Raw genomic sequence first — 14,387 nt, 5'->3', positions numbered from 1 at the left:
AAGAAGATGTGGTATATATCTACAGTGGAATACTATGTAGTTATCAAAATGAAATCTTGCCATTTTCAATGATGTGGATGGAACTAGGGTATTACACTAAGCGAAATAAGTCAATCAGAAAAAGACAGTTATATGATTCACTGTCTGAGGAGTTTGAGAAACTAGGCAGAAGATCATAGGGGAAGGGAACAGAAAATGAAATAAGATGAAACAAGAGAGGGAGACAAACCATAATTCCTGGTAATCTCAGGAAACAAACTGAAGGTTGCTGGACGGGAGGGGGCCAGGGGGCTGGGGTGGGTGGAGATGGGCATTGGAAAGGGTATGTGCTATGATGAGTGCTGTTAATTGTGTAAGACTGATGAATCGAAGACCTGTATCCCTGAAACAAATAATACTTTATATATTAATAAAAAACTAATAAAAATAAAAAGAATAAAAAGAAAAGGTGAAAATAGAGATACTCTATGACCCAGCAATTATACTACCAGGTATTTACTCCAAGGAGACAAATGTAGTGATCTGAAGGGGCATGTGCACCCCAATGTTTATAACAGCAATATTCACAATAGCCCAACCATGGAAAGAGCCCAGATGTGGGTGTGGTGCATAAACAATGAATTCTGGAACACTGAAAAGAAGTTAAAAAAATTAGAAAAAGAGCCCAGATGTCCATCAACAGATGAATGGATAAAGAGAATGTAGTGTATATATAAACAGTGGAATATGACTCAGCCATCAGAAGAATGAAATCTTGCCATTTGCAATGATGTGGGTGGAACTAGAGGGTATTATGCCAAGTGAAATAAGTCAATCAGAGAAAGACAATTATCATATGATCTCATTCATACATGGAATTTAAGAACAAAACAGAGGAGCATAGAGGAAGTGTGGTAAAAATAAAACAAGACCTCATCAGAGAGGGAAACAACCAATAAGAGACTCTTAACTCTAGGGAATCAACTGAGGGTTGCTGGAAGGGCGGAGGTGGGGGGGGGGCAGGATAACCGGGTGACTGGAATTAAGGAAGGCACATGATGTAATGAGCACTAGGTGTTATATACAAGAGATGAATCATGACCTCTACCCCTGAAACCAATAATACACTACATGTTAATTAATTGAATTTAAATAAAAATAAATAAATAAAACAGAGCCAATTACAGAGGAATATAATGATGGTGGTGATGATGATGATGATGACGATGATGATGATGTATCTCCTAGTCCCAGGAAGGGGTGGGTGGACTGTAGGCACCAGGGCAGCATTTTGGAAACCAGTGTGATGTTAGGCAGCTGGAGCTAAGAACTCCTTCATCCTCCCTGACACAGCATTTCCATTTGGGGGGATTTGCCCTGGGTAAAGTGTATGAAGAAGGAACAGTAAACTTGTAGGCCTAAATGGACTCACTGCAGAATGATTTAGCAGTGAAGATCAAACAAAATAGCCCTGGAATCAACCCAAACGGACGACCACAGAAACGTGGTTTTCAGCTGTGTGTTTATTGGCATCTGTTCCTTTGTGTGAACTCATTCCTTTAGGTACTTACAGATTACGGGGGAAAGGACGTAGCTGGCCAGTGGTGTTTATTCTCAGAGAGACTGTCGCTCACACTTCCTTCTTGTCCACTTACAAGAACGTCTGTGGGGACATCTGTGTGCAAATAAATGGGTATCATTTAAGAAAGTTTTTGGCTGCAAGTTAGAGAAGTGGCTAAATGACTGTTGATAGCTGGAGCCTAAGGAGATGGGGCTGCAAACAGCACCTTGAGCCCAAAATGCTAGAGAATGTTGTCCAGAAGTGGTATTGTGACTCCATGACACCTTGGGAGCCAGCTCCTGCCATCTTCTAGGACTGCCATGCTTGGCCCTGCACCAGAGCCACCAGGGGCAGGGGTTCACTGTAGACCAGGAGGTGAATTTCACGTGGGCAGGGATGGTGTCTGTGTGGAGGCATAGCCCTGTGATCTCCACTTTCCACAGGCAGACACTTGACCCAACCATGTGATGGACCAGACCTGATGTTTGGTAAAGAAGAAATATGCCCCTGTGTGTGCTGAGATTCTGCAGAGTTTTTCTGTCCATGTTAAGTGGAGCTGCATCAGCCAAGACTCAGTGAATTGGGAACCATTTGGGATGGTGGGCAAACCCACCTCATCAGACAAAAGTAGGGGGCTGAGCTCTGCAAACCTTGTCTAGAACAAGTGTTTCACTAAACACTGCCTCCTTTAGCTTATCCTAGCTGAGCATCTGAAGAGTGTAGCTGCTCCACAAGTTATGAGAAGTGTGAAGCATGATATGGGGGAGGCAGCATGGAGGACAGTGGGAAGCCAGTGGGTGGGACCACCAGTCAGGATGGGGTGCCACCCAGGGGGCTGATGTACCTGATGCAGTGAAGGCCCCCACAGCCACTTCTTTGCTTTTTTCACTGGGAATCCCAGCTGCCCCTGCCTGCTCCCGTCATCCCACACAAGTTGGTGGGTGCCTCATGTGCCCCAGAGTGGTGTGTGATATGTGAACCTCAGTGCCCACATGCTGGCTTCCTGCACAGCACACAGGTGGTGGTGGATCCAGGCAGCCACATCATTTTCTCCCCACTTCCCCCTGGACACCACCCAGCTGGTGTCTGGGCCATGATCCCAGGCTTGTGCATCAGCTTCCATCTAAGGGCCCCCAGCTGCTTTGGTTCGTTTGGGAATGAAATGGGAATCATCTCTGCCTCCCAGGATTGCTTTAAGGATTCCAGAAGGCAGGGGATGACAGGCACCACCTGCTGTCAGCATTTAACAGTGTCTCCTTTGCAGTCTCATGGCACCAGCCCTGCCTCTTCTGAGGCATCTAAATCCTTTTAGCATGGAAATCCTCTGCCTATAGAATCTGAGCTCATCTCCCACTATAGAAATGGAGTATAAGGTGCTGGATACTGGTTTCGCAGTCCGCCTTGCAGCTAGGGTGCATGCATATGACTTGGGCCCTTTGACTCAGAAGCCAGTGAGATGACAAACAGGGACAGCTGTGGGAAGTGCCCTACGGGGACAGGGGAGAGTTCCCAGCAGTGGAGGCACCATGGCAAACACTGTGGATTGAGTGGTCCCTTCCATTTCCAGCCTCAGAGATGCAAATGTCTTAGGCGTCAGTTCTGAAAGTTAAATGTGTTTTCAAAGGACCAGCAATGTTGCAGCTCATGGACCCATAACGCGCTTCACTTGCAAGTCCGAATTTCAGGACCAGGGACAGCGGCCACCATAGCCCGCAATGGCGCCCTCTGGTGGAAGTCATGAGAAAGATCAGTACAAGACAGGAGCTCTTTCCGCAGGATCAGCCTGATTGCTGAAAAGGGAGGGGTCCCAAGTAGGGAGTGGGGACAAGGAATGGAGGAAGAAGGAGAGATGGGAGGATGGGAATGCCCAATGCCAAAAGTCCCAACCATAGGCAGGAATAGGCACTCCAAACGTTCCCAATGACTTACTTCACGTGAGAACCTGTGTGGGAGAGAAGCCTCAGAATTTGGTTTATGGAAACAAAGACTCACATTCAACTGTGGAATTGCTCAGATCCAACAGTCAGTAATATTATACTCCTTGGCCTCATCCCTCTCTTTCCACTTGGGCCCATTTTACTTTCCTGGAGAATTTAAGCTGCAACCACCCCCTTCTCTTCAGCACGCTCAGTTTTTCCACAAGCAGAGAGCTATCATCATGCCAGGAACACATTTTCTTGGAATCGTCCAGCAGTGTCCTGACCTAATTTTCCTGGCACTCTGCAGCCCCTACCCATCTTTTCTCCCTTAACCATACCTGTGCCCCTGACACAATCTTGTACGTTTATGTGTGTGCTGGTCCATTTCTGCCGCCGGCAAGGCGCTCAATGGTCTTGAATGAAACAATTCATTCTCGTCTGGATCTCTTCAGGTCCTCCTGATGGCAGCGGCACAGCTCAGCCTGGCACCGTGGGAGGCTCCAAATCCTCTCCTGATTTCCACCTTGACCCCCAAAGACCACACTCCACACAGTAGGCAGAGCGATCTTGTACCACTGCCGCCCCATCTCAGCCTCCTTCCTCCCCTCACCCTGACATCTCTGTTCCAGCCACACTGGCCTCCTCACAGAACACACCAAGCTCATTTAACTCCTGGGCTGATACCTGCTGTGTTCTCTGCCTGGGACTCCCTTCCTTGGATGCTTCCTATTATTGAGGTCCCAAGTGAAAGATCACCTTCTGCAAGAGGCCTTCGATGACCACCTCTGTCTGGAGCTGCCTGTCTCTGGATCCTACTCCTCATTTCATGCTCTTCCTTTAATTCGTCCTATTGGAAACAATCTGATTGCTCAATTCCATTATCACCTCTCTCCAGAGCAGGGGACTTGTCTGTGTGGCTCGCTGCAATTTCCCCAGGGCCTGGAACACCAGCTGACCTCCACAGGGAGCACTCTCAAGTGAATAAGTGAAGAAATGAATGGATAAGGAAATGCTTGGTGAACACAGATGCCTGCTAAATGGAGTCCTTACTGCACTGACTGCCACACTCACATCCCACTGCTCCCAACAGCACCATGAACACATGACATCCAAGACACATCTTGGGGAGCACAAGGTGGTGAAGAGCCCGCTCTACTAACAGGCTTACGTGATAGAATGCTCTGCTTCCCAGCTGGGGACTGCTGGGCCAATGCTGAGCCTTCCTGGAAAATGCGATGGTCACGGTGCCTGTCTTGAGGATGAAGGAGAGGATGAACATGGGTTAACTTGTGAAGCATGCACAGAGGCATGTGGAATAGACCAGGGTCACGGCAACTATGTGTAATGGTTCCTGTGTGCGATTATCTCCAGCAGATATGTTGGTCACCATTGCACCCAGGACACCAGGGCCCCCTCCTGCCACTCACAAACCCTGCCACCCTGTGTAAAACCCTCGGCTTCTCAATCTGCAAAATGAGACTGATGATACTTGCCTCCTTCCTGCTATCTGGACAGACCACCAGGTTCAGAGTGAAGAGCCCTGGGCTCAGGGTCTGGCTCTACCACCTGCTTGTCAAGTAACCATCCCTCTGGCCTCCATCCTCGTCTCTAACAGGAGGATTGCCAGGGAGGCAGCTCACGGCACCCTCGTCTAGTTGGAGGTAACGTATCAGCTTTAGAGATGATCTAGTTTTCCTGCATGCCATCTGTCCCACAGTACCTGCTTCCCAAGTGATGGGCATTACTAAACCTACCTTTGAAGTTCTTGTCTGGCTGCAGCTGTGAGTAACATACTAATTTCACAAGACATGGGTCCTGGGTCATCATCAGGTGGAATGCCCAGAATTATAACTGACAAGAGATCTAGCCTCTTGAGGTCTTATGTAGGTGGGGTTGGTGCTGCATTTAATGACCTCTTTCTTCCACGTGGCAGTACCCGTCAGTCACCCCCGAGTCACCCACGTCAGTCCTCTGGGTTCCAGTTTGTATGAAGCAGCCACCCAGCTTCTCCTAGGTCATTGGCATGTGACGCTCATCCCCAGTGTCCCTTTTCTACCAGGCAGCCTGACAGCTGGGACACAGACATGCACACGGGGAGAACGCCATGTGTCCATCCACAAGCCCTGGGACACCAGAGATCACCAGCAAACCCGAGAAGCTGGGAGAGGGAGGCCCCAAACAGATTCTGCTCACAGCCTCCCAGGGAACTAAGCCTGCTGACACCTTGATCTTGGGCTTCTGGCCCCAGAAGTGTGAGACAACCGTTTCCTGTGGCTGAAGCACTCAGAGTGAGGTCCTCTGTTGGGACAGCCCCGGCGACCTGGCACCATGGTCCAATGTCTTACATGGCCCTCTATAGTTGCTGACAGCACCTGATTTCATCCTGCAAAGCACTCCAGTGTGTAGGATTGGAAGAGGACACTGCAGCTCCTGTGAACAGGAATGGTCCTTCCTAACCCCACACTGGCTCTCCAACCCGGGTGTATGGCATGGAGGTGACAGCATGGTCACCCCGGGTTTGTGACCCGTGCTCTTGGGTAGGAAAGCACCCACTCTCAGGGTGTGGCCTTGAACCTAGAGCTGATGGAAAGGCAACCTACCGCTTCCTTGCTGTTTGACCTTAGGCAGGTCACTTAACTCCTCTGAGCCCGAGTCAAATGCAGCTGCAAGAGCACCTCGTTTGTAGGACATTGTGGGGATGAGAGCAGTTGGTGCGGGGAAGCCTCACAGAGCACCCACCTTACCACGTGCCCCTTGGCACCAGCTGCCACTCTCAGATGTTTCGGGGGCCCCCTTCCCAGCAGTGAATGACCCACTGGGAGGGAAACAGGGTTGGAACACCACTGGGTTTGAAGGTGTGCAACCAGTGTGCTTGCACAGGGCCCTATGCTCAGCAGGGGCCCGAGCCTGGGGGTGCCAGCCCTGTGACCATAGTCATGAAATTCCTCATCATTTTCTTGTTGAATTTGTGTTTTGTAAGTGAATCCAATGGAAGCACTGAGCATGTGCGGGGCACTTAGAACCTCGGCTCATGTGTGGTCCCAACACAGGTCCTCAGCTGCCTGCTTTGCTGACCCTGGCACCCGGGAACCCCTCCTGCCTTCCCTCTTTGTCCTTTGCTCCAGTGTCCCTGGCAGGGCCCAGAAAGCGGGACATAAGCTGGGACGGGTGGGTTGGATGCATGGGCCCATGGGTGTCTCAGGGTGGGACGGGCTGTGGCCACCTGCCCCAGCCTGGCAACCCCTTTGCAGGCCACTCAGCTGAGGGGTCCGGTACCCAGCTGCCTCTGCCTGGAGGCTGTGATAGCCTGCATGTGTCCTGTCCACAGCGCGGTGGGGCAGCGGGCCCGTGGGAGGGGAGGCAGCTGGCGACCTCCCCAGTTCGGCCAGGGCACATCAACCAGTTGGTGGGCAGGAGGGGCACAGATGCCTCCAGGAGCCAGTGAGAGTCTGCACTCGGCCTCCTGTGGCCAAGGGACATGACACTAATAGCACGAGAGGCCCCAGAAGAAAAGCAAACACTTTACACTGAACGCTTTCAGGTGCACATTGGATTGCTGTTGGAGAAGGGCTCTGGGCTCTGCGTGTGACAACGGGCCCTACAAATGGTGTAGCTGGTCCGGGATTGGAAGGAAGCAGGATAGGATTTGTACCTTGCACTCCAACCTTTCCCGTATTGTTTACAACTTCCCAACAAGTGTGTATTTGAGTATTTGTCACATGCACACGCACGTGACACACGCACATGCACATGACACCCCCACTTGGGTTCAGAGGTCAGGGTCTAACTCCCAGGGCAACGACGTTGCAGGACCCTGGCCTGCTGGGAGCAGGCACGAGGGAGGTTCAGAGGGAGGAGGACAAGGTGCTAAACTTCGGCTGCCCACCCCTTTCACAGAGAGCCGAGGAAGAGTGGAGCCATGCATTCGACTGCGCATGCACTCGCTCATGCCTGCACGAGGTCATGGGTGCTCAGTCGACGGTTCCACAGTGAATAATCACCACCAACAGGAATAGTCCCAGTCCCACAGACATGAAGGGTGTGGACTCTGCCCTCAACAGAAGGGCCAAAGGGGATTTCAGAGGGGAGGGCACCTGAGGTAGAGAAGGTGAGAAAGATCTCCCAAACTACTGGCTACAGGAAGGCAAGGAGCCATGACAGGAGGGTCTTTTGTGGGGCCGAGATGGGGGAGGGGGGAGTGTGTGGGGGCGAAGAGGCTGGGCACATGCCAGCACAGACCATGGGCACTGAAAGCCACCCCCAGGAGCTCGCCTGTGGGCAATGGGGACCCGGTCCCAGACATACCCTCTTTCTGCTCCTTGCTGGACAGTCTCCTGAGACAGCACACAGGGCCCAAGGAAAGCTGGTCCTGTGAAGAGCAGGAACTCAGAGCTCTGCCTCTGTGGGCTGTATGGCCTCGGGCAAGCTGGCTTCCCTGGGTCCCTGTGCATTATTCGTGCGTGGGTCCTCAGATCGTGCGAGAACTCAGTGGCAGGGTATTTGAAAGCAGTTGGAACACACAGGCGCCCAGTGTGTCTGTCACACCAGATGACACAGGCCAGCCCTCTGCACGGCCATGTCCCCTGTGCCCTCCCCTCATGTCACTCACCTCGTGAGGCCCCTCAGTGAAAGAAAGAGATCAGAGAGCAGAAGCTCCTATCGTGGGCACTTACAGCTTGGTGGTCAGGCAACACTGCTCTGCTGTGGAGGGGAAAAGTGAGGTCCTAAGCAGGTGAGTGACTTGCCTCTGGTCACATGAACAGGCAAGGGGGTGGGGTCCAGCCCATTTGCTGCCCCTCCTCCTGTCAGACAGAACCCCGTCCCAGGCTCAAGGAGCAGAGAGGCCATGACCCCAGGGAGCCTGAACAACCTAGGAACCCACCCTGGTCAGAAGGTCTGCAGCAGAGGGGGTGATGTCCCACCCCCTGTCCCTGCACTCGACACTCATCCAGGCCCCCAGGTGAGTGCTGTCATGAGGCTGTCCCCAGTGGAGACCTGACTCTGAGGGACTGGGTTGGGGGGGAGAAGCCAGGGTGGAGAGCCTCCTGCATGGACCACATCCCTGGCTTGGGCCTGGAGACTGGGTCCCCAGCACCTCCAGCCTGCAAAGAGGTGAACTCTCCATGTCCATCCCCAGGAGACCCTGCGGCTCAGAGAAGTTGGCACAGCATATCCCCAGGGGCTGGAGGTTCCCTGTTAGCCCAAGAGCATGGGCTTTGGAACAACCGTTTACAAGTCCAGGAGAGGCCACGCTGCCGGGGGATGGCCCCAGCACCTGGCTGGGCTCTCCGGATCCTACTTCTGGTGCACAAAGCTACGCCCTCCCGTCTGCCTACCTCATCCCCACATGGAGGGCTCTGTGGAGGAGTACTGCCTGGAAGATTGGAGGGGCTGAGGCAGGTGAGAATGGGGTGTGGGGTCTCAGGATGGCACTGGGGGAGGCTGGCCGGCGTGCCCTGGAGCCCTGTGCTGACCTTTAGATGGGACACAGGGCAAAGGCTAACCAGGGACTGGAATACACAAGGCAGTTCTGGAGCCTGCCATGGCCTCTGTTGTGGCCTGGAGGTACCAGGACATGGCAGCCCCTCTTCCCTATCCTCCTGCTCCTCCTCTACTTCCTTCTCCTCCCCTCATCTTCCTCCTCCCCATCCTCTCCCTCCTCCTCCTCTCAATCCTCTCCCTGGTGCGTCCCCTCCATCCTTTTCTCCTATCCCCTCCCCATCTCCCCCCCTCCTCCTCTCTTCCCCTCCTGCTAGTCTTTGTCTTCCCCCTTCCCTGTCCCTCATCCCTGAGGCAGCTCAGAGCAGGAACGAGGAGTGTGGGGCGCAGGGCACAGGGTGCATATGCAGGGTCGGAAATAGGTGAGGCGGGTGGGGACGGCCAGCACAGGGCGGGGGTTGAGAGGCTGAGACTGGAGTGTCCAGGGCACACTGGGGCTCCACTCCCCCGAGGCTCCTCCTCCACACCACCGCCCTCTTGCTGCCTGAGCTGCCTGATTGCGATGCCCATTTCATGGAGAAGACACAGAGCTTTATGTAGTGAGGGACTCAGTAAAGAAAGCAGCCATGGTGGGACTCAAACTCTGACTGTTGGACTCTGGCCTGAGACCTGTTTGTGTTCCCACATTCCCAAGCCCACACCCACCCGGGGTAAGGGTCACTGCTCCTCTACCTGGCAGAGTCTGGAGGAGCTGAGGCATGGATGGGGCCCAGAGAAGCCAGTGCCATGGAGGGGATAAAGGGGGCTCCAGCCGTTCTCCTGAGGGACAGGCGGTGGACTGGTCCTCTTGGGGCTGGAGCTGCCTCCCCAGAAATGGGCACAAGAAATGGCTCCCGAGGACACCAATGCTCACGAGTTCAGGGACAGATACACATGAATGTCTGTCTGCCCTTCCTCCCAGTCAGGGGAAGGAAGGGGAGTGGGGATGCTCAGGGAGAGGGCCACCCAGGGGGCGAAGGAGAGAGAGAGGAGGAGCAGAGAGATGGAAAGAGCCCTGCGGGCAACACACCTTGCCTTCCCTCACCTTCCGCACCCTGCCCCAGATCTAGGTGGCCTACCAGCCATCTCCTCAACACCCAGGACCCTTGGCCACCCCGTCCAGCTCCCTGGACCACACTGTTTCTTCGGCCCTGTAGCCTGTGACTCCTCCGTCTTCCTTCCTGGACTGGAGGCCCACCGCCTTCATCCCCTCCTCCAGGAAGGCCTGGGGATTCTCTAGGAGCCCTCAAGGCACGAGAGCAGTTTTTCCTGTGGGCAGCACCCCACCAAGGCCATGATCTGTCTTCCACTCCAAGGGCGCCCTGAGGCAGCACATTTTTCTGTTCTCTGGTCTCCAAGACTAGAGCCTGGCACAGAATCAAGGAAAGTGGGGGTTAAGGGATAAAAATCGGAAAACAGGTCCATGGAGCAACAAGACTCAGAGCCTGGAAAGCACGCACCTGCTGTTGGTAAGCTGATGCTCACATTAGGTCAGACACAGACGGTTACTTTACATTACATGTGACTTAATACAACACCCCTAAACATCCCCATTTTACGAGTCAGAAGGCTGAGGCTGCGTGCCAGCTGTCGGGAGTTGTGTGTCTGCCCTGCTCCAGGGTGGTGTTGCTGACATGAGGTGACATGGGTGGTCAGGAGGAGCAGCTGGGATGAACTTTATACATTACCATGGAGAGCAGCCGGGTCCTGCAGGGAAGAGGGGATGGGGGTCCATCCACACAACTAACATCACATGCTCTTCAAGAAGAGAGAGCTCTTCCTTATCCCAGGTTCTGGGTCCTGCAGGGGACCTACTGAGCCTCCTAGTGGGGTGAGCTGTGGGTGAGGACGAAATTAACTGCACACACATGGACGTGGACTCATAAACAGACTGAATCTATGGAGGAGGCGTGGGAGGCCATGGAAAGTGTCTGTCAGACAATTTCCAGCCAGCTGGAAAGTGGAGGGAGCTGCTTCTTCACCAATGAAATGGCACATACAAAGGGCCTGAGGCAGGAAAGGGCTTGAAGTGCAGGGAGGATCTGGCCATAGAGCACCAGTGGAGGGAGGAAGCCAGCTCACTGCAGCTGAAGGAGCCATGGCAGCCAGGACAGCAGAGGACAAGTGTCATGAGGATGGGGACAGCGGGGGCTGGCAACAGCTAAGGGAAGGATGCATTTGTAGGGATTGGGAAGTGAGGCCATAAAGGCAGGGTGGGGCCACTTCTGAAAGGCTCTAGGACTTGGGCAGGGAATCAGGGTCTGGTGGGGAGACACTGGGAGCTATGGAAGATTGGAGGCAGGATTCCATGGTCAAGGCTGCCGGCCAGGGAGGTCATTGGCACTGGAGGCAGCTCCCAGGCACATTGACCATGAAACAACCTAGGCCTCCAGGCCTGTCCCAGCTGCTCCAGAGGACAGACAACACTGAGTTCACAGGATTCACTTGGCCATGGTGCGGGGTGCCCGTCTGCAACCCCCACAAGGAACGTTCAGGATGTTCCTTTTTCTAATTGCCCAGAACAAGTCCTGGGCACCTTTGTGTGCAGTGGTGGCCGGATCAGGAGTCACCGGCCAGAGAACCCAGGTGTGACACCGGGGACATGTTCCCTTTGCCACCAGGGAGCTGCCAGCACCCTGCATTCTTTTTCCAGAGCTTTGACTCAAATGTGCAGTGTCTGGGGGCATCTCACTGGAGCGGGGAAAACACGTCTCCTGCTGGCTTGTTCCTGACAACAATGTGCTATTAGTGACTGAAGCCACAGAATCCAGAAACTGAAATAGCTTCCTGCGGCTGGGCCCACCCAAGTCTGTTGCCAGAAAGTTTCATTCCTCCTTGGCAGCCTCTCTGGGGTGCCAATGCCAGCCGCTGAGTCGAGGAGAGCCGGGGCTCTGACAGGGTCACACAGGCCATCCTAACCCTGTCCCCAGCCCTGGCAGCTTCCAGCCTCCAGAGCCTGACGGGCACACGTCGGTGTTGGAGTCCAGGCTGAGGGATCTTGTGTTGGCTGTTTCAGGAGATTATGCCGCCGCCGTGAGGACCATCATGCAGGGGCTGTGGCTCACACAAGCCGCTCGGGAGGGTGGAGAGGGCGAAGACCACTCAGGGAGGAGAGGAGATGCCCAGACAGAGGGAAGAAGAGGGATCAGAGATGCAGACAGGTGGACATGGGCGTTCGGGATGATAGTGTTTATAGGTGAGAGATCCCTTCAGGGGACAGTGCTCTCCGGAGGCCCCATTTCTCAAGCACCAGCATCACTGAGAGCTCAGAGATGGGCAGCTCCCTCCAGGCCTCCTTGATGATTGAGACCATGGCAGACCTAGGTGGGCTGCTAGCTTGGGGTGGGGGTGGGGATCACCCAACACAGAATTAAGAGGTCAGGTGACTGCACAGAGCCGTCAGAAGCAAAGTTAGGTCGATCCATGGGAACACGTGGAGGTCGGCATGGCATGGGACCACTGTAAGCCATGGAGGTGATAGTACACAGCACTCATGTGGGAAAATAGATGGACAGGTGAACCACACACCATCTGCATGACCTCTCTGGGGCCATGAGGATCGCTGAGTCCAGAAGCTGAGGGTAGTCACACCAATGACACATCTGGATTCCTTGCCCAGGTTCCAAACCCAAAACCCTCTGATGGAAGGAGAGCTCGTCCCTGGGAGGAAGGAGGCTGCAAGGGCCCAGCAGGACCCTATGGAAAGGATTCCTCCATCCCTTCCCCAAGGTGGCTCCTGGTCACTGGACGCTGGGATAGAGGATTGGCACTGTTTTGAGGATGAGGGACTTCAAGCAGCCTCAAATACCCATTAGCACCCGAGTTTCTGGGGTGAAGCATTCAGGAGTTATTAGCAGGATGTTTCTCGCTCCCTGTCCTTCCTGAGGTTACAGTGAGGACTCAGCATGGACTCCTGAAGCTGGGGCTGGGCCAGAGGAATGGCTAGCTTGTGGCTGGCTCTTGGGGCTGCTGAGCTGGTGCTGGCTGTGGGCAGGACAGAGCTCCCCCCTGTGTGTCCCTTGCACAGAAGGCTGCAGTGACCCACGATGTGGCTGCTGGCTTCCTCCAGACAAGTCTCTGGGGTAGAGCACACTGTGACCACTGCCCTGGGGCACATGGTATTTGGGAGTCTGGTGAGAAGTGGACAGCACTGGTTTATCCTAAGCGAAATAAGCCAATCAGAGAATGACAATTACCATGGGATTTCACTGATATGTGGAATTTAAGAAAAAAAAAACAACAGGATCATAGGGGAAGGGTTGGAAAAATAAAAGAAAACGAAATCTGAGAGGAAGACAACCCAAAAGACTCTAGCAAAAACTCTAGGAACAAACTGCGGGTTGCTGGAGGGGAGGTGAGTGGAGAGATGGGGTAACTGGGTGATGGGCATCAAGGTGGGCACATGATGTGACGACCACTGGGTGAACACGTTATAGGTTAAATAATTGAATTTAAATAAAACAATTAAAAAAATTTGACATCAGTGCCCAGACACTGGTGATGGGGGTGGAGCACCAAATAGTGATGTCCAAGAGCCACCCCCTCTTCTGGCTCAGGTGACAACATTGCTGCGAGTGCCACTCCTCCTGCTCCTGTCCCCACCTCCCCATGGGTCAGGAGCACTGTTCTCTGCTACGGGGCCAGTCACCAGTGGACAGCAAGTGATGGCCAGCAGTAGCCCTTGCCCACCAGCCACTGGGATGGGGCTGCCTGGCTGGCTTCCCATTCTCACACAGCTGGTGGTACTGCGGTTCCTGGTGGCCCAGCCCATGGAGCCCATCAGGGTCTTCATGGTTCCCCACAGTCACATGGATGTGGGCTGGATCTACACTGTGCAGGTAGGTGCCCATTCACCATCCCCCAGAACCCCTGGAGATCAACTTCCTTTTCCCTGCCAGATCCCAGGGTGGATTTGAAGCCTGGTATTGGCTGACAACCTCAAGGCAGCAACCTAGGTTATGACCTGACTCTGCTGGAGACCAGGGAGGCTCACTTGGGCTGCTTGGCTCCGTCTATGGCCTCAGTTTCCCCATCCGTGCAAGGGATAGTCAGGTGAAGATACATGGGCCTGACTCAGGCCATGGTCGCAGTCCATGACTGGGACACCACGGGTGGGCTCTGATCCCGTTCTGAGCCTCATGTCCCCCTTCTGTAGGATGGTACAGGTCTCCGACCCTTCGCATGAGCTGTTCCCTCTTCCCAGAAGACCTTCCTCCAACAAGCCGGCTTGTCCTAGAGCCCCCCAACCTGTGTGTGCCTCCACAAAAAACATTTTCTGGTGGGGCCTTCCTGGCATCCCTGTGTGTTCCCTTATTCCCTTCCCTCCTCCCTTCCATGCACATTTGGTAGGGGGGTTGGTGTTGGTCCCTTGTCCCCACCAGAAGGCTAGCTTCACAGGCCAAGGGCTTCTTACGTTATATTTCCTGGCGTGTTCTCACCACCCTGACAGA

The 14,387-nt window shown here is 53.9% G+C and overlaps 1 protein-coding gene across 1 annotated transcript in view; it reads left to right on the top strand.

The window, feature by feature from the left end:
• Nucleotides 1-13,637: 13,637 nt before the first annotated feature.
• Nucleotides 13,638-14,387, top strand: part of LOC309863098 (epididymis-specific alpha-mannosidase-like) — a gene marked incomplete at its 5' end in the record, with an annotated part of 31,937 nt that continues 31,187 nt past the window's right edge. The window contains one exon of the mRNA XM_082727587.1: nucleotides 13,638-13,775. Within this exon, the coding sequence (XP_082583713.1) occupies nucleotides 13,638-13,775 (138 nt within the window). The remainder of the gene's footprint in view (nucleotides 13,776-14,387) is intronic.

This window comes from Mustela nivalis (genome assembly GCF_964662115.1).
Source record: "Mustela nivalis genome assembly, chromosome: 4".
In the NCBI taxonomy this organism is placed as follows: Eukaryota; Metazoa; Chordata; class Mammalia; order Carnivora; family Mustelidae; genus Mustela; species Mustela nivalis.
Note: the sequence above shows the minus strand (reverse complement) of the source record. Positions and strands in the feature narration are given on the sequence as shown.